Here is a 24,826-nt window from a genome sequence, read left to right on the forward strand (position 1 = left end):
TTAATTCAAAATTGAAATGTTGTCACTATCTCAGGCAAACTTAATACACGGGTTTAAATACACAATTACTAGTATGTTACAATGAAAAGTAAATAGTGAAATACAAATTCAAGTCAATATTAGGTCTTAACTTACTAAGCTTGAAATAATAGGTTAGTACAAAAATAAATTACAGTTAAAAAACACAGCAGCCCTTGTCGACTTCAATATTCAATTTTCAGTTCGTTGCGTTATCTCCAAAGACGCTCAGTTGGCGGCACAATAAACAAACTTCCTGTAACCTGTATTTAATAATAAGAGAAAAGAAAAATGCTATTTATTGCCTTAGCTGGGATGTAAATGGAAGCCAGTTTGTTAAGAAAATCCTATTATCTGCCCTAGCAGGAGTGTAACACTATAGTCAAGAAAGCTACTATATTTCAGTAAAATTATAAACTTTATGACACAGCTTTATACATTTACTACAATAATAACATCATCACACCTCAAATATTTTACGAAACCTTTTACGTTTTGAACCCAATAAAATATCAAAATCATTTAAGAAAAATAGATTGTATTTGTATCTATTATAGAGAAGCCGCGGCATTTCTAACTAGTAAAATGTATAAGATCGGACATTTACCACAAAAACTTCATTCTGCGGTGTTATGGGCTGAACTGAGTTCCAAAACTGAGAGTATGACATTCAAGATCCCTCAGATTCAACTGCAAAAAGAGAAATATTCACATGTCTTTAAATTTGCAACAAGAAACACATCAGATAAAACTACCTATTATGTCACAGCCAACCATTAAGCAAAGAAAAAAATCCTTCCTCAGTTGTGAATTGTGACAGGCAACCATATAGAATAGGGATTAAACAATGAGGTTGATGAAGATGATTGCATACTAATGAAAAGTTAAAAATGTTGCACCAGAGTCTTATTACTTGATTCATTAATAAGTATAATAACCTTTAATCCAACAGGGGGAATCTCAGTAACAAATCTCTCCTTCCAATTATATAGGTGAAAGAAAAGACAGTCTAAAAACCAAATTTACTTGTCTTGTGTCCCCCAATCCACAGAAATAAATAACTGGAAATGCTCAGTTCGCCAATCTTAACTCTATCAGCAAAGCAAAAGAACATAACTTGAGGTAATACTTCTCAGTTTTTCAATTGTTCATGATCTCCTGGGAAAAAACCTTTTGCATAAGTCTAAATCACAGTTAAATATAACTTACTAACATGCATTTTTTAATTGAAATTTAAAATTGCTTCATTAGATAATAGAAGGGAGAAAACAAGCAAAATAGAATACTTTCAGGTAGCAGGTTATTTATCAAATAATAGTTCTGATTGACTAGAAGGAAATGTTCAAGGTGAGAGGTTGTTGAAATGCTGGCAGGGTAATATTACTATAAAAGACCATTTTTAAGAAAACAATTATGAAACTTTTAGAGCTCACCATAACTGCAACTCCATTTTCACTGAATTTAGGAACACATATGAGTCTAACCAATTGGCCTTCTGATCCTGATCAATGTGTAAAATGAATTAGTGTTCAGAGGAGGGGAAGTTATATAAAATGCAAAACGGAAAAAGTATTATGTTTTTCTGCAATGTAGATTTAAGAATAAAAGTACCCTTTATCACACGAGTATCATATTTATCCTGATTGCCGACAAAGTACACATGAGGACAATTCTGAATGAAGAAAGGATCCCTATCAGTATAAGGATAGCAACCTGAAGACAACAATTAATATCAGAACAATCATTTTGAACAAAAACAATGACAGTTTAATTTAACTCTTTAGTTTATATTTATTTAGAAGCAGCATGTAATATATACAATGGACATTGACAATGGTTCACCCATTTTGAAATTTTCTGAGCTGAGTGGAAAATGACAGATTATGGAATAACCAAGCAAATATAAATTAGGAATGGAAGCATATATAATGTTATACCAAGGGTATTAGGTGCAGTTGGTGCCAAATGCCTCCATTGTAATGTCCTTTCCATAAAGTCAAGCTTATCTTTTGCTTCGGAATACTTCTCAAGATCATCTACATTTTGACCAGATGTCCCAAGAAACCTGGAAGGAAGCAATATAGATCATGCTTAATGTACAACAATATGGTACATTTAGAAGTAATGAGAGTAATATTATAAACAGACTATTTACCTGATACCATCAAGCTCAAAACAATGAGGGTTTGTACAAGATCTAAAAGTGTTGTAAACTGATGACCCGGGGAAAAGGCATCTATGCAATGCCTGAAAGTACAATTCTTAGTAGTAATTTTCAAAAATCATGTCACAAATGGCATAAATATTTTTAAAGGACAAACATAAGAACCTGTTGTGGTAATGAGAAATTAGCAGGGTCACAGGGTCCTGGCATGATATCCAATGGTAAACCCGCAGCAATCTGAGTATAAGTATAAGTTAAGCTTATTATTTAGAAAACAACTACAGTAGAGGAATCAAACAAATGAAATGAACCTGATTCAACAGAATATCTAGCTCCTTTACTGGTTCTGCCATCTTCGAGAGATCTTTTGAAGCCAAATTCTGTAAATATTGATGAAAAAGTCCATAAATCCCCTCTTAGATAAGTTCATAGTAAAATTGAATTGCAAAATAAATATTTCTGTAGGAACTGGGCTATTACACTCTATAGTAAATTGAAAGGCATAAATGTGAATGGGTGCTGTCAACATCCTGATGTCAAGACAACACAATCAAAATATGCGTCTAAATGCAACCCTAGTAAGATAATGAGTGGGACAATTCTGTAGACGTGTAATTATTTGTATTAGATGGTTATGTTATACTTTTATAAATGTTCTTTGCTAAGGCAATCAATCACAGAAGAGAAAGTGGCTGAAATCTAGTAACTCAGATACTGAAGTAAGTTAATTAGTGATGTTACAATATGGCAAGAGTATGTGTTGTGATCAATTTTTGAATACCTGAAACATCGGTACTTTTCGGGAAAAATAAAAAGATATATCAGAATAGAAATAGAAATATAAAGCATTCAGAGGCACAGAATTTGATGGCCAAAATTGTTTGAACTTTTCAAAGAAAAATAAATTAAAACATAAACCAAAAGTAACAGCACAAAATTTGTATCATTAGAAAACTCAAAACAGTGGAACTATTTTAGATATCAGTATGTATTAGTTATTAGTCTTTTATCATATAAAGCATCAAAGGGACAGACTCAGATGGAGAAAATTGTTTGAACTTTTCAAGGAAAAATATCAAAACACAAACCAAAAAAATAGAGATACAAATTATCATTAGAAAAACCAACAGTAGAACTATTTTAGATATTAGAATGTATTAGTTATTAGTCTTTTTTATCATATTTTTATCTGTACATAATCCTTAAGTGTTCTACTGCAGACACTTGTACTATTCTTCCTGCTATTTTAAATAAAAACCTTAATGTACACTATACACTGCTAGTATGTAGTAACTAACACAGACATAGAGGTTTCTTCAACAATAACAATAATACCTGTCCATTAAGAAGTCCCCGAGGTATCTCAACAGAATTTCCAGCAATTACTACATGAACAATTTGCGACGCAATACTTTGCTCCTGTTTATTTTGTCAATATTGACAAGTTAAAACCTTTAAATGTTGCATAATTATCAGCGCCAGAACTTTGAGAGAAAAACAGGATAAACCTTCTCATCTCCTAAGTGCCCAGTAATATGGTCAACTAGAAGCTGAAATTGAAGAGGGTTAGACTTGCTGCTGCCAATACATAATCCTGACACAAGAAGAACATATCTGTCTTCCCCTGCTCAATCAAAATAAAAAAGGAAATTTTAAGCGACAACTTCAATAAAATCATAACATTTTTAAAACCATAGGTTGAAGAATTGAGTATAAAAAATGCACAGTTAAAAGAACAAAACAGAAAGACTGTTACTAATGACTGAAATGTTAAAAGAAGCAAGAGAAAATGGAGCATACGTACAGCAAGCAACTAATTTGAATTATTATTACAGATAACATTCCAATATTTGACAATATAAAGAAAAAATAGGAAACTAGTTTCTTTAACTCGGTTATGTTAAATGAAGCAAAGCAGGAGAAAATCCACGCATGCTGACTATGAATCATAAAATTCTCAAACAACCCAACTCTTCTGAGAGAATATTAAATAGACAACGCAAACCATACTTTGCACAGGATAATGGGAAAATCACAAATATTTGAATCATACATCCTTCAACGGAAAATCTCAGCCTAACATAAATAAAAATCCCATAATATGATAGACATGTTTACCACTATGTTAAAATCATTGTATATGTAAAATACTGAGAATATATACTTGATTTAATAGGGAATTCTATCTGCGGTGGTAAGCCAGCTTCTAGAACTTCCTGAACCAAAAAATCACCTGCTCCAGTCTCCTTACCATGTATAGCAACCACAATTCCTGTAAGAGATGACATTAGCACAAAATCATCTTGTGCAGAATCAAATTATTTGTTTGGCAGGTAAGTTGCATCTCTAAAATAACAAATACCAATTAAGAAGCCATGTATTTAAATTCAAGATCATGTAGAAAAATATGAAACAAAACAAAAAGCATAAGAAATTAGCAAAGCTAAAATTGTCAAGAAATGACATACCAAAGCTAAAATTGTCTTGAAATAAATGTGCAGTTTGTACCAATGTTTTCAAACTGTCATCCTACCATGAAATCCAAGTTGTTCAACTAAGTAGTTAATGAAACAAACCTGTTACATAGACAGATGGTACAATAATATTCCCACCAAGCTTAACTCTTCCACTTTCATCTTCCAAAACAAGATAATCATCTTTGTCCACAAAGTTATGCAGCTTGACAAGCGGGACAACCGATCTCTGCACATCATTAGCAAAGAAACTCAGCACTGTGCCATACCATTGTCCTATTTTTTACTTACAAAACCCACTATTGCCAATCACAGAAAATAGCAATTTGTTCAATTACTCACTACGAAAACTGATATAGCGCCCAATGTAACTAATATTTGGAAACATTTAGTACCAAACAGCTTATCACATTGTTCAAATCCCACAACATTATAGTCGTCACTACTCAACAACCCTAAAAAACAAAATTTACATAAAAACAACAACCACACCCCTCCAACAAAAAAAGAAAAATAGAAACCCGGAACCACAGTACCTCTTTAGAATACTCATCAAGTATGCAAGGTTTCAATTTCATGTTTTTAAACAGTGTCCCAACAACAACACACTCCTTGCCCTCTTCCAGTCCCAACACCGTGCACACTGTCCGAATCACCAGAAACTCAATCAATTAACAAAATTTCAAGTAATCAAACATAAAAAGTTATCAAATTTAAAAGTCAGTATTGATTTAAAGCAAAACCCTAAGTTGATAAAAATATAGAAAATAAAAAGTACGAACCAGGAGAATTAGGTTTCCATTGGGAAACAAGGGAATACAAGAGAGTTCTCATCAAGCGAAGACGAGCGAAGTAAATTTGACTGTATTGCTGTCCACGATACATCTCTTTCCCAATTTCGAACGTTTCATCCTGCACCAAATCGAATTAGCGTATTTTCACAGTTCACAACACAAAGACGATGAGAGAGAGGGGAAGCACTGAACCAGAGATTCGTAGGAGCATTGCACTCTCTCCATTGTCATGGCTTGGCGGGAAAAGTTCGAAACTCGCACTCTTTTTTTTGGTTGTGGACTCTGAAGAGTGATGATGCGGGGCTAAACATATAAGCATTCGTATTCTTATAAAAGTGTAAATAAATTTGTGTAGAGTAAAACTGAAAACAACAGGGGATGTAGCTCACATGGTAGAGCGCTCGCTTTGCATGCGAGAGGTACGGGGTTCGATACCCCGCATCTCCAGTTTTTTTCCCAGTTTAACTCTTTTTCTATCTTAGCCACGTCAAATTGATGCCCCTTATAACTTGGTACTAGTCACCTTTCAGTTTTATGTGAATTTATAATCAATATACTCATTTAACTTCACACATATTTGCAATTTAAATTTGTAATCAGCATTATCATTGGACTTTATGTATATGAATTTGTTTTTGTGTTTTTAATTTTAAAAAAAATATATAAGTAGAAGCTAAAATTGGACTAATATTATTATATTTAGAATTTGAAAATAATGTTTAAATATTTAATTTATAAGTCAAGATCCCTTAACAATCAATGCAAGTTTAGAATCTTACATCAAAATTCAATCCTTAATGGAAATGTATCATAAGACTCTTATTAATTGAAATAAAAAGTATTAAAATAAATCACATGAGACATACACAAAAAGCATTATGATCATTTTTTCTTAAAAATAGAAGTTAATGCTTGGAAAAAAATTAGAATCGAAAACCATATACTATGGTCGACTCCAATCACTCTTATGATATGGCATTCATATCACAAATCATCTTGTTGTCACTTTGATATATGTTTCTAACACTTCAAGAGTCGGTCATCGTCTTTGTGTGAACTTCTCTAGCGCTAGCGACGTGAATCATCGTGTTGTTCTTTCTATTTGTCACATAGTGGGTCTTGTTGTTGTTGTTGTTCTATTTACGACTCTAATGCTCCTTTTCCTCAATAAAAGAATAACATACATAATCATTTTATTTGTTGGCATTTATAAAACAATTCACCTTACTCTGTGTTAGCATGTGATTTTCGACTTAATCTTTTTTTACAAGAATGTGAAATATGAGTTGGATGAAAATACTAAGTGCATAGAGCTAAAGCATGTTTTCCACACCAAGTAGACCTTTTCACAAATTTGACAAGTGGAGTTTTCGACATATATGATTAGGTAACTTGAAGACGATTTCGACGGAAATAACGATTGGGAGCGGGTTAAGGACCAAAGACATGTGGAAACAGATCAAAAGACTAAAGTCCGTGTATTAGAATACGTGTTAAGTCATGAAGATGTAATTGTTGGTAGCAGTTATTTATGTAAATATTATATATGTAGTTTTTGGTTTTGAAAAAGAGATTAGCATTTCATTTTATTTCTTGTAGAATTCACACATCCGAGTCACAAAGATAAAGAATTTACGAGAAATGTATGAACTTTTGTCCCAGATGTCGAAGAATTACTCATATGCTTTTAATAATTACTTGGGTAAAAAGCCAATGACCATAACCCAATGGAGAAGGCACCAACGGAGAAAGAAAGTTACTTTCGTGACTGCAAAATCAAGTAACAATGGCAAACCCCCAACACTGACAGATGATCAAGTGGCAAAGAGATCCACGAATGAAAGACTTTTCCCCCTCTGCCACCAGCAGTTAAGCCTAAGGGTAAGGATCCATGCCAATTGAAGATGATGATATGATTACCGATAATTTTGAGTATGGATAAGAAGATGATCTTTACATACTATGTAATGTCGTTTTTGTGCTACCTATAAAATTGATAGTTACTGAAGTGACAAAGGAAGAGGATATTGTATTACTGAAGAAATAACAAAGCATAAGCCTCAGTGTTATTATGTTATGAATAATAGTTGTGGAAAAGAAGAAGAAAAGGACATTTTCGACAGGCCTAATGAAGGAATGAACCAACACCTCGCAATATGATTTTGTATGATTACAAAGGTAAAACAAGCATGTCCTTGGGAGTTATTTAAGTTAACTTTGTTGCATGGACAATTGTAAGACCAACGTTGTTTGTAGTCATTTCGTCCAAAGCAAATTATAATTTATTGTTAGGTCGAGAATTGATCCATGGTGTGGAGGGAGTGCCTTAATCTTTACATTAGAACATTTCTATTTTGAGGCCTGGTGGCATCGTAGAAAATGTCAAAGCTTATTAAAGTTACTTCTTGACTAAAGTTAACTTATAGACAAGAAAATATTCGACAAAAGGTTGGCTAAGATTTCACCTTGCTTGCGTGCTAGAATGAGATTTTTCAATGCATGGAGATGTTTTTTATTCCATGAAGCTACATCCCACTCATGGTTTCATGCGGGAATACGAAGTCATGGGAGATTGACATAACGAAAGGGCCACCACAAGCACTGGTGGTTCGTGGACAATGATGTTGATGACTGAGTCAAGCACACTTGCTCGAATTACGACCTATATGGCCAAAATCGAATAAAGGTGTCCTTAGAGTCCAATTACCAACAAAAAATGGTTATCAGAGCCAATCCAATTAAATTTAACAAAATAAAGAAGACTGATGAACATCTTGTTTCCAAGTCAGTAGACAAAGAACATTCAACAATGGATTAGGGAGAAAAACCAAAAGGTCAGAGGCTCGATTACATTTATGATGATGAGTCTTTGGATTTGAAAAAAGACCCATTGGTTTCAACGAAGAAGATCCAAGCTTAAGACCCTATAGAAGAAGTTAATTTAGGAGATGGAGCAATCAAAAAACCAATCTACATAAGTACGAAGATTGATCCAAGCCTAAAGACCCAAACGATCCAATTGTTTAATACTTATACTGATGTTTCATGCCAATTTATCTGAGGTGCGCCATCTTATGCAATTACTTAATACTTATACTGATGCTTCATGCTAGGAAATTAACATGACAAAATCAGAAGTGTTCTTTAATCGCAACTTAAGTAAGCCTGCACAAAAGGATCATGCTCGTCCTGTGGGTGTTCGTCGTGTTTTAGGCATGGGGACGTACTTGGGATCACCGTCTATGATTGGAAGGAATAAAAAACCTACGTTTGAATTTATTAAGGATCGTCTGGAAGAAAATAAACTCCTGGAAAGATAAATCGTTATCCAAGGCAGGGGAAAAAGTGATGATTAAGTCAGTCTTACAATCTATAACGGCCTACATTGTGAGTATTTTCATCATACATGTAGCGATGGTAAAAGATATTGAGAAAATGCTTAATTCTTTCTGGTGGCGAGAAGGTAATAATAATATGGGAATTCGGTGGATGGCGTGGAATAAATTATCTTGTAATAAGAAGGAAGGATGATTGGGGTTTCGAGACCTTAGAGCTTTTAACATGGCTATGGTCGCTAAATAGGGTTGGCAACTGGTGACAAAACCGCAAACTCTAATGGCTAAAATCTTCAAAGCAAGGTATTTCCCTAGATGTTATTTCTTCAAAGCTAACATTGGTAATAATTTGAGCCTTGTTTGGATTAGTATATGGCAAGCTAGGAATGCTTTAAGGCTTGGTTGCAGGTGGAGCATAAGGGATGGAAGTAACATAATGGCTATGAACGAACCTTGGCTTCAAGGGAAAGGAGACGGTTGTGTGGGGAGCCCTCAAAGAAAATGTGCATATGATATTACTGTTAAATATCCCATGTTGCCTAATATTAAACAATTGGATGTGAGAGTGATAATGGAACTTTTTTATAATGCAACTTCTGAAGATATCTTACAAGTTACATTAGTGGAGGAAGTGGTGAGAGATAAGATGATTTGGAAAGATGAACAAAATGGGATTTACAGTGTGAGATCAAGGTATTTGTTATGGAGGAACTCCCAGTTGAACAATTTGAATGGGAAAGTGGATGGGGGTTGGTGTAGTTTGTGGAACATTAAAGTGTTACCTCTAGTCAAACATCATTGTCATACGGTGAACTGGACTGTTTGTGTTTTTTATCGCAATGTCGCGGTTAGCAAGAGTCGCCACCGACTTTTCTTTTATCCAATAAGGAAAGGTGGAAAAGAACAGGAAAGACCTTAATTTAGATTTTGGGTTCGGGAGGTACATTATACAAAGGGAAGGTGTTAACACCCTTTGTATCCATGGTTATCCATGGGCTCTTAATTGCTCGATCACTTATATTATTTTTTTGTCTAAAAAAGTGTTTGTGAATTGTGTTGGAAAATTGTTTTGAAAAGAGAATTTAACTTTGTAATGATTCTTGTATGAATGTATACAAAGTGGTTATCTCGTTTAGTTTTGAAAATTGTTTAGAAAAATATAACTCGGTAATGATTCTAGTATGAATGTATACCAAGTGGTGATTTTCTGAAGGTATTTTGAAAGGTGTGAGGTGTGAAAAAATGTTTTAGGTTGTGAGCCAGCAATTAAGAGTTATACCGACCCAAGATCTTTATGAGTATTTCCTATCCTTATGAGGGTAAAACTGTCCTTATTATTGAGAAATAAGTAGTTTTATCCTTTGGATGTAAAAGGGTCATCGTAGGGTCATCGATTGGTCATTGAAGGCAACAGTTACGAGGATACCTTAGCATTCGAAGGGACTATCATCTTTTAACCGTAGGCAACATCGGAGGGTCATCGAGGGACAAAGTTGTATATTCGAAGGCAACATCCGAGGGACTATAATTTATTTTATGATGATTTAACCGAAGGATCTTTGCTAAGGGTATCCCCACGTTCGCGGGACATGACCGTAATATCGTAATCGTAAGGCAACAAAGAGAGGTCCAAGATCACTTATTCAAATGCAAAGTTTTACAATTAATTATATAATTAGGATGAAACTCCACATTAAAATTATTAAAAATAATATATTAAAAAAAATTAATACATTAGAAATTAATACATTAAAAAATTAATTTAGGGTGAAACTCCACAAGGGTATCCCACAAATAAAGTGGAATACCTAGCCAATAACCTTTTCCTGGGATATGTGAACCTTTACGAAACTCAAAAAAAAGAAACATGTCAGAACACCAAATCAGGGTGCAATCGAAGATTACACCGGAGAAATATCACAACAATAAATAGGATAGGATGAATAATGCATGGCTATGATAAAAACATAAAAAAAAACAGACTAGAAGAATCAGGTACTGTCTCGTTCGCCTCTGCCTCGCCTAGCGAAGGCCACGGATTTTGAATTTGAAAACAGCCCCATGTTAGGAACTTTGAATTTTATGGCATTTTATCACAGGAATAACATGGTCAAACATTCAGGGTATTCAGGCATATTTAAATTCCCATACGAAAGCAAATTATATATCAACATTTAATCATGATGCATTATATATGTAGGTATGGCCAATTGAAAGTATAAACAATAGAGATACGCAAACCTGTTTGCCAATTCAAGGTTGAAGGGATTGACCACTTGTAGTATCGGAATAAGTTAGGCAGCGGGAATTGGACGGCGATGGCTTCGGTGCAGATGGGCTGCCTTCAGGGTTTCTTTACTCTGAATTCTCCGGGTAGGCAGGGTTCCTATGCCAAAGTTTCTATCCGTCCTTCTCTGTTCTCTCTCTTTCTTTTTCCTCAAGGTTTTGTTCCAGGGAAACCTCAGAGTGTTTTGCTTCTCTTCCTTCTTTCTCTAGTGAATCTCCCAGTGTAAACTCCAAAATGTAACTCCCCTACTGAAACTTCAGTATTTATAGACTAATTTCGTGGGTAATGGGCTTGAAATGAGGGAGACCCAAGTCCAAAATAATTTGTTATATTTTATTTATATATTTATTTTAATTATTTAATTAATTAATTAATTAATTAATTAATTAATTAATTAATTTTTTTTTATTTTTTTTTTTCGTTTTTTTTTTCGTTTTTTTTTTTTTTTTTTTAGAAAAAATGATGGGTAATTTTTGGGGTATGACAGCTGCCCCTGTTCAATATTCTTGAACCGAGAGAGTTAGGATGGCGTGTATGCCATTCGTGGTCTGGAGGTGGAAGATTATTGAACACTAGAATGCCCCAAAAATTTGCACTTGAGAATCGACAGTTGGTCTTGATGGAGATGGGCTTAAAGATGCCATCCGGGAGGTTTGATGACGAAAGCTTCAGATCGAGCCGTACATTAGGCCAACTTGAAGACATGGGTGCCACACTGGGTCGTACATTAGACCGAATAATGAGTCATCCATTAGGCTGCCGACTTCGCTGGGGAGTCGGAGTGTGTCATATGCTGTTGGGGATAAAGGATCAGAATGGACCATACGCTAGATCGTATCTGAGTTGCAGAATGAGTCGTACGTTAGGCTGAATCTGATGACGAAAGGGGTAGTCGTACGTTAGACTACACTTCAGAAATGTACCGTATGTTAGGTAGCATTTGAGGGGATGGACATCCGAACGGGTCGTACGTTAGACCGTCGCAGAATGAGTCGTCTGTTAGGCCGCATCTGATGATGAAAGCGGTAGTCGTACGCCAGACTACACTTCAGAAATGTACCGTACGTTAGGTAGCATCTGAGGGTTGTAAGATCCAAACGGGTCGTACGTTAGACCGCGTTGGAGTTGCTGAAGAAGTCATATGTTGGGCTGAATCAGAATGAACCGTACGTTAGGCTGTATCTGATAACCTGTATATGTTGTACTTGCAATAAATGTCTGGGATGGGCTTAGAGATGCCATCGTTAGGAGGATATCGAAGTGTTGTCAGAATGAATGTTCCCATGAACTGTATTTGAAATATGTATCTGAATCTTGAATGCGATTGATAAAGGTGTCTGTCTGAATGAACCTTCTACTTTGACTATATCAGGAGGATAATTAACCTGCAAAGAAAAAGTTAGCTTCATGCTATGTCATGATGCATGAGATGTTTCGTGTTATGCTAAAATAAATGTGAATGTAGTATGCATGCGTATGCTGTGAAAGGATGTAATGAATGAGTTATGCGTATGAGAAGTTCTGCTTGGGGACTCTACTGGGGAAAATAAATCCCCATCTACTGATTTGATACATTTGTGTCGATGACCCTTTCTCGGCTGGGGATGCTTGATTTCTGTCTGATGGTGGAAATATTCAACAGAGCCTGGCTGGGGATGGATGAGATGATCAATCTGTCTGGTGACGCCGACCTCTGTTGGGGAGTAACTGGCTGTGCCTGGGGATACTGCCATTTTCTGAGGAAAAAAAAAACAGGCTTGCTGGGGAAGAGAATTGGTAGCGGATTCATTGGAAGCATGATTAGACCTTTTCCTTGATCCTGAAGTCGGGTAGTAATTGCTATTGCTATTCTATGCATGTATTTTTGGTAAACATCAGTCATATTCAAATGCACATATTAATTCAAATTAAATCAATGGACATTTACGCAACAGAAAAGTAAAAACAAAAGCATCTTTTTTTTGAAAGAGGGTTGTATTGATTTTGAAAGGAGGCCTATAAACAGGCAATTTGTGTACAAGGAGACAGAAATCCTAGTAAGAGGAAATTGTCGAAAACAAAGAGAAAGCTATGTGGAAGAAGTCCTATTGATTTTAAGCCTACTACTGTCATTATGTCTTCGAGCATCTCATCCCTTGCTGTCGGATAGAAGTGATTGGCTTGGTCAGTCCCTCGAACTTGGATGAAAGTTGACTGAGAACGGGACATAGTCATACGCTTTAATCCCTAATTTTTGCCTAGACCGCCTTTTCAGGTTTTCAGTCCACCAGGATACCCTTTTTTGCCCAAGCCGCCTTTTCAGGTTTTCGACTTGCCGAGTGTACATTTTTTTTATATATCCCTAATTTTTGCCCGAACCCTTTTGGTTCGCCGGGATGCCCTTACTTTTGCCTAGATACGTCGATCTAGCGGGTCTCTTTTATGCGTAGTATTTTTTAACTATGTCCGCGTTCACGGGATGTGGGAAGTCTTCACCATCCATTGTAGCGAGTATCATGGCTCCACCTGAGAATACCTTCTTAACTACAAATGGCCCTTCGTATGTGGGAGTCCATTTGCCTCTGGGGTCAGTTTGTGGTAGGATGATGCGTTTGATTACCAAGTCGCCAATTTGATACACTTGTCTCTTGACCTTTTTGTTGAATGCCCTGGTCATGTGCTTCTGATATATCTGCCCGTGACATACAGCCGCAAGTCTCTTCTCATCCATCAAATTTATCTGATCGAGTCGAGTCTGAATCCATTCGTCCTTGTCTAAGCCCGCCTCTTTCATGATCCTTAGAGAGGGAATCTGAACTTCCACTGGTAAAACGACTTCCATTCCGTAGACTAAAGAGAAAGGAGTTGCCCCTGTCGAAGTTCGCATGGAAGTACGATAACCATGAAGAGCAAATGGTAACATCTCATGCCAGTCTTTGTATGTTACCGTCATCTTTTGTATAATCTTCTTAATATTCTTATTAGCCGCTTCTACAGCGCCGTTCATCTTTGGCCGGTACGGAGAAGAGTTATGGTGTTTTATTTTGAACTGCGTGCAGAGTTCAGTAATCATCTTGTTGTTCAAATTAGTGCCATTGTCAGTGGTAATTCTCTCAGGGACGCCGTATCGGCAGATGAGGCTGTTCTTGATGAATCGTGCCACCACATTCTTAGTAACAGAAGCAAATGAGGCTGCCTCCACCCACTTTGTGAAGTAATCAATAGCAACAAGGATGAAACGATGTCCATTAGAGGCGGTAGGTTTAATCTCGCCAATCATATCAATGCCCCACATTGCAAAGGGCCACGGCGCGGTCAACACGTTTAATGGAGCAGGAGGCACATGTACTTTATCTGCATAGATCTGGCACTTATGACAAGTTCTGGAGTGATGGTGGCAATCAGTTTCCATAGTAGACCAATAATACCCTGACCTCAGAATCTTCTTGGCCATTGTATGTCCACTAGAATGAGTCCCAAAGATACCGTCGTGCATGTCTTCCATAATATTCTCTGATTCCTTTCTATCCACACAGCGAAGCAAAGTCGAATCATGGTTACGTTTGTACAATATTCCATTACTCAAAAAGAATTTAGCGGAGAACTTCCTCAGAAATTTCCTGTCATTGATGGATGTCCCTTCAGGGTATTCCTGAGCTTCTAAATATCTTTTTATCTCGTGGAACCAAGGCTTCTCTTCTACTTCATCAGCGTTAAGTTCATAACAATATGCTGGTTCGTCTAGTCGTTCAATGGTAATCCGGGGAGCTTCATTGTCCCATCTGACTCTGAACATAGATGACATGGTAGCCAATGCGTCTGCCAACTGGTTCTCCTCTCGGGGAATATGTTCGAATGTGATCTCTTCAAAGTATGGGATTAATGTCAACACCTGCTCTCGATAGTGGATGAGGTTCGGATGTTTAGTGTCCCATTCTCCTTTGACCTGACTGATTACTAAGGCTGAGTCTCCATACACCCTCAAAAACTTGATTCTCAGGTCTATAGCAGCTCTGAGTCCCAAAATACATGCTTCATACTCAGCCATATTGTTGGTACACTCAAAACATAGTCTAGCGGTGAAAGGCGTATGGCCACCCTTGGGGGAAATGATCACGACGCCAATACCGTTGCCCAATGCGTTAGACGATCCATCAAAAACCATAGTCCATCGGAATCCCACTTCGGGTCCTTCATTCGGTCCAGGTTCTTCATAATCAGTAACAAGCATGACATCCTCATCTGGGAACTCAAAATTCATAGACTGATAATCATTCACGGCCTGATGAGCCAAATAATCAGCTAGCACGCTTCCTTTGATTGCTTTTTGGGTGGTATACTGGATATCATACTCTGTTAAAATCATCTGCCATCTTGCTATTCTTCCGGAGAGGGCGGGTTTCTCAAATATGTATTTGATAGGATCCATCTTAGAAATCAACAAAGTGGTGTGATTCAACATATACTGTCTTAGTCGGCGAGCAGCCCAGGCCAAAGCACAGCAAGTTTTCTCGAGCAGTGAGTATCTTGTTTCACAGTCGGTAAACTTTTTGCTAAGGTAGTATATGGCATACTCTTTTCGACCGGACTCGTCATGTTGTCCCAACACGCACCCCATTGAGTTTTCTAAAACGGTTAAATACATGATTAGAGGTCTTCCCTCAACTGGTGGCACCAGAATTGGAGGTTCTTGGAGGTACTTCTTGATTTTGTCGAAAGCTTCTTGACATTCATCATTCCATATCATCTCTTGATTTTTTCTCAGTAACTTGAAGATGGGTTTGCAAGTAGCGGTCAAATGGGAAATAAATCGGGCAATGTAATTCAAACGTCCCAAGAAACCTCTGACTTCTTTATCCGTACGGGGAACTGGCATCTCTTGAATAGCTCTCACCTTGGCTGGGTCGACCTCAATACCTTTACCACTGACAATAAAGCCCAAGAGTTTACCAGATCTTACTCCAAAGGTGCATTTGTTCGGGTTCAATCTCAACTTGTATTTCTTCAGCCTCTCAAACAGTTTGTATAAATGATCGAGATGTTCTTCTTCAGTATGAGACCTGGCTATCATATCGTCCACATATACTTCTATTTCATGATGGATCATGTCATGGAACAAAACCACCATAGCACGCTGGTACGTTGCTCCTGCGTTCTTTAAACCAAACGGCATTACTTTATAACAGAAGGTGCCCCATTGCGTCACAAACGTAGTCTTCTCCATGTCCTCAGGTGCCATTTTGATCTGGTTATAACCCGAGAATCCATCCATGAAGGAGAATACCTTGTGTTGAGCGGTGTTGTCTACCAGAACATCAATGTGTGGCAGTGGGAAATCATCCTTGGGACTCGCTCTATTCAAATCTCTGTAATCCACACACATTCGCACCTTACCATCCTTCTTTGGCACTGGTACCACATTAGCAACCCATTGAGGATAAGAAGTAACCGCCAGAAAACCAGCATCGAATTGTTTCATGACTTCGGCCTTGATTTTCTCGGACATTTCAGGACGCATGCGACGAACCTTTTGCTTAACAGGACGACAATCTTCCTTCGTCGGCAAACGATGCACTACTATATCGGTATCCAGCCCTGGCATGTCTTCGTAAGACCAAGCAAAAATCTCCACATAGTCATGTAGCATTTGAATCAATCTTCTTTTGACACTGATTTCCAAGCCTGCTCCTATTTTGACTTCTCTCTTGTCCACCTCGGTACCCAGATTTACAGTCTCAACTGACTCCTCATGCGGCTGTATAGTCCTTTCTTCTTGTAGTAACATTCTGGCAAGTTCTTCAGGTACTTCACAATCTTCCTCACTTCCATCTTCGGCTCGGTAGATCGGATTTTCAAAGTCATAATGAACAGTAGTAGAACTATTATCATCAGGATCCAGAATGGATAGGGATCTGCAATTCGTTACGTGCGTGTGTGTAAGAAAACATAGCTCGTTTGAAAGATAATAGGAAAGACAAAGAGCGCAATATTTGAATGCAAAACGTCCATTGATTTATTGAATATAAATATGCTTATGAAAATGACAAAACCCTTAACAAATTAGCTATTGTGCCTCGGGCATAGACACAATGCTTTAAGAAGTTTGATTGTAAAAGAAAATTAAAATTTGCAATTCTAGAATAAACAATAACAATTACTCCTGACTAAAGGAAATCGGGATAATGTCTTCAGTCTTCCAATTGTTGAGTCCGTCACCAATTGTTGGGAAAATCCAGCTATCCAAGTCGCAATCACTATCAGCATCTTCCATAGCATTAATCTGATTTTTGACTATCTTTCCAGAGTTAAACCCCAGGCCAGCTTTATCAGACTTGTACGGTACATTGATCAGTTGACCCCAACCAGCACAATCACCATTTTCAATCGCGGCTTGAGCATCTTTGAGAGAGATCATGACAGGGGGAGCACGAACAACCTTGGGCACAAGGGGAGTTGGCTTAAGGACAGGACTGGGTGGAGGAACCACTTCAAATGACTGAGAAGGAGTCTCAAAGAATTCACCATCCATCTCGACGTATTTGAAGGCTTGCACACTACTGACAATATACTCTTCTTCTCCACATACAGTGACAACCATGCTTGCTATTGGATACTTCAGCTTTTGATGAAGCGACGAAGCTACCGCACCTGCCCCATGGATCCAAGGGCGCCCCAACAAGCAGGAGTAGGCGGGACGAATGTCCATCACGTGAAAGGTAGTGTTGAAGACTTGAGGTCCTATCTTGATAGGGAGAACCACTTCACCATAGACAACACTCTTCGCACCATCGTAAGCACGCACCACAACATCACTAGGTTTCAGTTCAATGCCTTTGTAGTCAAATTTATCGAGTACAGCTTTCGGGAGCACATTCAAGGAAGAGCCGTTGTCGATCAACACGTGAGCCAGGGTGATCCCCTCACACTCGATGGAGATATGCAGAGCTTTATTGTGATTCTTTCCTGCTGGCGTCAGGTCAGCATCGGAAAAGCCTAGGCCATTGTCAACAGTCAAATTAGCAACATAATGTTCGAATTGATCGACGGATGTTTCTTGAGGCACATGAGCGGTCTTCAAGAATTTCATCAATGCATTGGCATGGGATTCAGAGGATAATAACAAGGACAACATTGAGATTTTAGACGAAGTATGCCCCAATTGTTCCACTACATCAAAATCGCTCTTACGGATGATTTTCAGCATCTCTTCCATTTCCTGTTTGGCAACATCTTCAGAAGTAACTTCGACCGATGTCTCTGACTGAGGAGGATTGACTGGTCTTTTTCCTCGAATTTCGGGAGCGGGAGGTGAGATTTCTGGGGAGTAGATCCTTCCACTTCGAGTAACTTTACTAGTCCCCACAATATCATTAGGATTAGCAGAACTACCAACTTGCTTTATGCCATGGATGTAAACGTCGCCTCCATAGTTCCACGGAATAGCTTTGCTGGAGGAATATGGCACGGGGCCAGGTGCGGTAATAATCAGGGGAGCCACTTTGGGCTCAGCGGTAATCTTCACAGGCACTCTAGTAGCGGTAATCTTCACTGGAGCTTTGGACCTAGCAATCACAGATACCTCTTCAATAGAGTTGTCCACCTTAGGAACCCTTTCAAATAGAATTGTACGATCATCTATCAGCCGTTGAATGCCGTTCTTCAACTTCAAACAATCATTGGGTCGGAGTACACAAAGATCGCAATCTTCAGCACAACCTGGAAATAAACCAGCTTGCAATAAATTCTTCTTAACGATCAGGAGAGGAGATGCTAAATCAGCAACGTCAGTAACGTGAGAATTGTCGTCCACAACATTAACATTCTGGTCATGATTAGGCATAGGTGCTGTGATGACATTGGGGGTCGCCGGAGGATCAAATTCAATTTCTCCAGCGTCGATCATATCCTGAATCTTGTTCTTCAACAACCAGCAATCATTCGTATCATGCCCGGGGCTATCGGAGTGATAGGCACACCTGGCGTTGGGATTATAACGAGGAGAAGTAGTGTTGGGATTTGCAGGAGGGCCTCTGAGGGTAATCAAATTGGCCTTTAACATACTCTGCAGTGCTTGGGTTAAAGTCATATTGATCTTGGTAAACTGTCTTCTCGACCTGTCTTGTCTGTGTTGGAAGTTCTGAGATGGCGGTGCGGCAATTGTAACTGCCCCAACAGTATGGTCACGATTCTTCTTGTTATGCTTCCTCTCACTGTACACAGCATTTGATTCACTCTTTCCCTGATAGGACTTTTTGGTGCTTGCAGAAGTAGCTGCCTGTATCTTTCCACTTCGAATGCCGCTTTCAACCCGTTCACCTGTCAAGATAAGTTCAGTGAAACCTGACGAGGAACTTCCCAGTAGATGGCTGTAGAATGGGCCAGTCAGTGTACCCATGAACATGTCCACTAACTCTCGATCAGTCATAGGGGGTTTGACTCTGCCAGCCAAATCTCTCCACTTTTGAGCATATTCTTTGAAACTTTCTTTAGAGCCCATAGTCATATTTTGTAGCTGTAGCCGAGTAGGCGCTAACTCAGAATTATACTGGTAGTGCTTGTAGAAAGCTGTTGCTAAATCAGTCCATGTGCGGATGTTAGAGCTCTCAAGCTGATAATACCACTCTAACTGTGTGCCAGACAGACTCTCTTGGAAGAAATGGATCCACAGTTTCTTATCAGTAGTGTGCGGCTGAATCTTTCTCACATAAGCCCTTAGATGCATCTGAGGACAAGAGGCACCATCATACTTAGTGAAAATGGGAACCTTGAATTTGCGGGGAATGACCACATCAGAGACCAGACCCAAGTTTTCGAAATCTAGACCGGGCACTTTCTGCCCCTCCATAGCTAACATACGTTCTTCCAGCAACTTGTACTTATCATCCTTCGGAGAGTACTGTTCATGTTCATAATCTTCATCGTCGTCCTCAGAATTGACGAGATTAGGATTCTCATCTTCCGAATCATTCTCGGTCTCTTCTTCTGAATCCTTCGGAATTCTAATCTTGACTCCTGTAACCTGTCCCTTAAGCCTTCTCCCCGGGTTGATGTAACCCACAGGTTTCTGGTCCTTCTTCTTCTCCATCAAAAGAGCTTTCAGTTCTTCCTGCCCCTTAGATAAGCTCAGCATCATTTCCTGGAATTGAGCATTCTGGGCCTGGAGATCTTTGACAGTTTGTTCGAGAGCCATTGTTCAATCTGTTTGAATCTGCTGGAATCTGTTTGATAGGAAAATCGTGAGAACACTGATCCTTTAGAATACCTGTTATGCGATGCAATGCAATGTATGAAATGTTTTCAAGGACTTTCGGGATTTAACTTTGCATAAACTAACAAAAAGAGCTTTTTTTTTTCTTTTCTCTTTTGTTTTTGCTTTTGTTTTTGTTTTTTCTGTTTTTTTTTTTAGCAGAGTTAAATCCCTAAATCCTTGAAATGGTTAGTACAATGCCATGATGTTATGATGTTATGTTGTTATGATGTCATGTTGTTAGATAAATAACAAGCACAAGCAAGTCACACAACAATCATTCCTAGGTTTTAAGGCTTGCGTGAGTTCCATAGGTAAATACCCTCCCCACTGAAGTTTGGTTGGTTCAACCTGTCTTAGAATAGTAACCGGGTTCTAGAAGGATCTCAAATCATTGACCTTTCCTTAAGTCCACTTCAGTGCAACACCAAGTGGTTGACCGAAGCTTCCCTAAAGTCCAATCTCAAAGAGTGTAGTATCGAGTCTCAACCAACTCCAGTCGGAACCGAAGCCAGTTATCTCACTACTTTCTAATGGCCAGGATGAGTCAATTAGGGTTCTAAAGGTCTGGTTAATGCTTTTATGACACCACGCGAATGCCAAATATTTCCTCAACTAACATGAGGAACATCAGGACATCCAAAGTGCCACATTAACCGTAGCCATCATTTTGACCATTCCAGTATACGCCGGACAGTCGCGATGATCTCTTGCTACTTACCTAAGGTACACTAGATCCGGGTGTAGGATCTTTCACTCAAGCATAACATACCCAAGCAATCCCTTAAAAATAAATCAGACAAATTGAATAAGTGATCTTGTTTTTAAGGTAACCTCTCTTTTTAAATATTTAGGGTCCCCAGCAGAGTCGCCAGTTCTGTCATACGGTGAACTGGACTGTTTGTGTTTTTTATCGCAATGTCGCGGTTAGCAAGAGTCGCCACCGACTTTTCTTTTATCCAATAAGGAAAGGTGGAAAAGAACAGGAAAGACCTTAATTTAGATTTTGGGTTCGGGAGGTACATTATACAAAGGGAAAGTGTTAACACCCTTTGTATCCATGGTTATCCATGGGCTCTTAATTGCTCGATCACTTATATTATTTTTTTGTCTAAAAAAGTGTTTGTGAATTGTTTGGAAAATTGTTTTGAAAAGAGAATTTAACTTTGTAATGATTCTTGTATGAATGTATACAAAGTGGTTATCTCGTTTAGTTTTGAAAATTGTTTAGAAAAATATAACTCGGTAATGATTCTAGTATGAATGTATACCAAGTGGTGATTTTCTGAAGGTATTTTGAAAGGTGTGAGGTGTGAAAAAATGTTTTAGGTTGTGAGCCAACAATTAAGAGTTATACCGACCCAAGGTCTTTATGAGTATTTCCTATCCTTATGAGGGTAAAACTGTCCTTATTATTGAGAAATAAGTAGTTTTATCCTTTGGATGTAAAAGGGTCATCGTAGGGTCATCGATTGGTCATTGAAGGCAACAGTTACGAGGATACCTTAGCATTCGAAGGGACTATCATCTTTTAACCGTAGGCAACATCGGAGGGTCATCGAGGGACAAAGTTGTATATTCGAAGGCAACATCCGAGGGACTATAATTTATTTTATGATGATTTAACCGAAGGATCTTTGCTAAGGGTATCCCCACGTTCGCGGGACATGACCGTAATATCGTAATCGTAAGGCAACAAAGAGAGGTCCAAGATCACTTATTCAAAGGCAAAGTTTTACAATTAATTATATAATTAGGATGAAACTCCACATTAAAATTATTAAAAATAATATATTAAAAAAAATTAATACATTAGAAATTAATACATTAAAAAATTAATTTAGGGTGAAACTCCACAAGGGTATCCCACAAATAAAGTGGAATACCTAGCCAATAACCTTTTCCTGGGATATGTGAACCTTTACGAAACTCAAAAAAAAGAAACATGTCAGAACACCAAATCAGGGTGCAATCGAAGATTACACCGGAGAAATATCACAACAATAAATAGGATAGGATGAATAATGCATGGCTATGATAAAAACATAAAAAAAACAGACTAGAAGAATCAGGTACTGTCTCGTTCGCCTCTGCCTCGCCTAGCGAAGGCCACGGATTTTGAATTTGAAAACAGCCCCATGTTAGGAACTTTGAATTTTATGGCATTTTATCACAGGAATAACATGGTCAAACATTCAGGGTATTCAGGCATATTTAAATTCCCATACGAAAGCAAATTATATATCAACATTTAATCATGATGCATTATATATGTAGGTATGGCCAATTGAAAGTATAAACAATAGAGATACGCAAACCTGTTTGCCAATTCAAGGTTGAAGGGATTGACCACTTGTAGTATCGGAATAAGTTAGGCAGCGGGAATTGGACGGCGATGGCTTCGGTGCAGATGGGCTGCCTTCAGGGTTTCTTTACTCTGAATTCTCCGGGTAGGCAGGGTTCCTATGCCAAAGTTTCTATCCGTCCTTCTCTGTTCTCTCTCTTTCTTTTTCCTCAAGGTTTTGTTCCAGGGAAACCTCAGAGTGTTTTGCTTCTCTTCCTTCTTTCTCCAGTGAATCTCCCAGTGTAAACTCCAAAATGTAACTCCCCTACTGAAACTTCAGTATTTATAGACTAATTTCGTGGGTAATGGGCTTGAAATGAGGGAGACCCAAGTCCAAAATAATTTGTTATATTTTATTTATATATTTATTTTAATTAATTAATTAATTAATTAATTAATTAATTAATTAAATTTTTTTTTCTTTTTTTTTTTTTTCTTTTTTTTTTCGTTTTTTTTTTTTTTTTTTTTTTTTTTTTTTTTTTTTTTATTTTTAGAAAAAATGATGGGTAATTTTTGGGGTATGACAATCATCTTTGGAGAATTTGTAGGGGATGCCTACTGACTCGTTCCAGACTCTGACAACTTCATGTTCAATGCCCGATAAATTGCCAACTTTGTGATAACAATAATGAAGATGACTGACATGTTTGTCCAATATTATAGATCTTCTATTAACTTCTTTTAATGATGTTAAGTCTATTGTCTTTGATATTTGTAGTAGGGAGGATATGAAAGTTGGGGTAGAGTTGCATTTATGATAGATGTGCTATGTAGAAATAGAAATGATAAGTTATGGAATAATGAGCATGAAGAGGAAGCAAAACTCGGAATGGTTGCTCTTTGTAATTGGAAGGATTGGTTCTCAGCTCAACACGGACAAGAGAGTGAGAATTTGAATCGTCAACTCATGAAGTGGAGTGCACCTAATGTAGGGTGGCTCAAATGCAATGTTGACGCGGGTTTCAATAATCAAAGAGGTACCACTAACAAGGGTTGGTGTGTGCGCGATAACCTTGATAGATTTATATATCAAAGGTATAGCTTGGGATGTTGGTACTCATTTTATTATAGAAGCAGAAGCCATGACCCTTAAAGAAGCAATTCAAGAAGTTATGTTGATTCCTTAGGATTGGCATTAATTTTAGAAAACAAATAATGTAATCATCTCTGTTGTTTTAATATGTTGGGTTGAAGAAATTCAACATCTGGACCAACATGTCATGTACGATGTCACGACATCAGGTCTGTGACATCGCACATGTGTAGAAAACTGAATTAATTAATTCAGTATATATTCTGGGATCAGCAGGATATCTGGTGAATATCCTAACTCCCATGTGGAGGTCTTGAAGACTCAATCAGAAGATATATAGGCTCAAAATATGGAGATATATATGGAGAGATTCTAGGATTGAAGACCTTGTTTGTAGCAGAATTTTTCTGCTGAAGTTGTAACAGCAAAGAACAAGTCTGCTGCGATTTTTGAAGGCCCAAATCCAGTTGGGTGATTAGGTTATAAATAGCTGATTGTAACCTAGTATTTGTAAGCCTCTTAGAATGAGTTTTTAGGGGTGTGTGTAAGGTAAACCTCCCAATCTGTGGGAAGGTTACCATGTGTTTCTCAGTGGTAAAAGCTGAGAGTATTTGTAACTCAAAGCCTGTAGGCAAAAGTGATTTTGTTCTTGAATGAAGCTGTGAAGCAAGTTCAAGGTGTGGTAACATTACATTGTATTTGTAGTGATAGGAATGGAAACTGGAGGTTTCTATCTAGGAGTTCCTAGGTATAGATTGCATTGGGTAGGGATTAAGTGAAGAGTTGTAAACGGGTGAGTTTAACTCTGAATTAATACTGCTAATAGTGGATCTTCTTCCTGGCTTGGTAGCCCCCAGATGTAGGTCATGTTGGACTGAACTGGGTTAACAATTTCCTGTGTTTGTTTTCCTTCTGCATGTGTTTATTACTGTCTTAACTTAGTAGGTATTCCAGTCAGCTTATCAAGATGATAACTGACCTGGCATATAGCCTTCTGTTTGAATGTCAATCAGAAAGTTGTAACATTCATCAGGGACAGTGCATACTGAATGATAAGTAGGTTGACTTTGGTTCAGTATTTATTTAAGTCTGTTCTTTTCAAGGATAACAGACCTGGCTGAAGGATCATAGTGAAACTGTCATACTGGATG

The 24,826-nt window shown here is 37.8% G+C and overlaps 1 protein-coding gene and 1 non-coding gene across 2 annotated transcripts; one reads left to right on the forward strand and one right to left on the reverse strand.

Annotated features, from left to right (window-relative positions):
• LOC127126233 (DNA polymerase delta small subunit) lies at positions 1–5,798 on the reverse strand. The gene is made up of 15 exons (XM_051055117.1): positions 5,643–5,798; positions 5,439–5,568; positions 5,193–5,299; positions 4,759–4,885; positions 4,347–4,454; positions 3,691–3,806; positions 3,518–3,601; positions 2,494–2,562; positions 2,348–2,419; positions 2,174–2,265; positions 1,956–2,083; positions 1,630–1,731; positions 1,452–1,519; positions 626–708; positions 1–281 (listed from the first exon to the last, which is right to left on the reverse strand). Exons 1-14 carry the CDS (start codon positions 5,679–5,681, stop codon positions 649–651), a joined length of 1,302 nt encoding a protein of 433 aa, XP_050911074.1. The 5' UTR covers positions 5,682–5,798; the 3' UTR covers positions 1–281; positions 626–648.
• Positions 5,799–5,824: 26 nt separating this feature from the next.
• On the forward strand, positions 5,825–5,897 carry TRNAA-UGC (transfer RNA alanine (anticodon UGC)). The gene has a single exon. It is a non-coding gene; the product is annotated as a tRNA-Ala (tRNA).
• Positions 5,898–24,826: the final 18,929 nt, after the last annotated feature.

Source organism: Lathyrus oleraceus, chromosome 3 (assembly GCF_024323335.1).
Source record: "Lathyrus oleraceus cultivar Zhongwan6 chromosome 3, CAAS_Psat_ZW6_1.0, whole genome shotgun sequence".
NCBI classification, from domain to species: domain Eukaryota; kingdom Viridiplantae; phylum Streptophyta; class Magnoliopsida; order Fabales; family Fabaceae; genus Lathyrus; species Lathyrus oleraceus.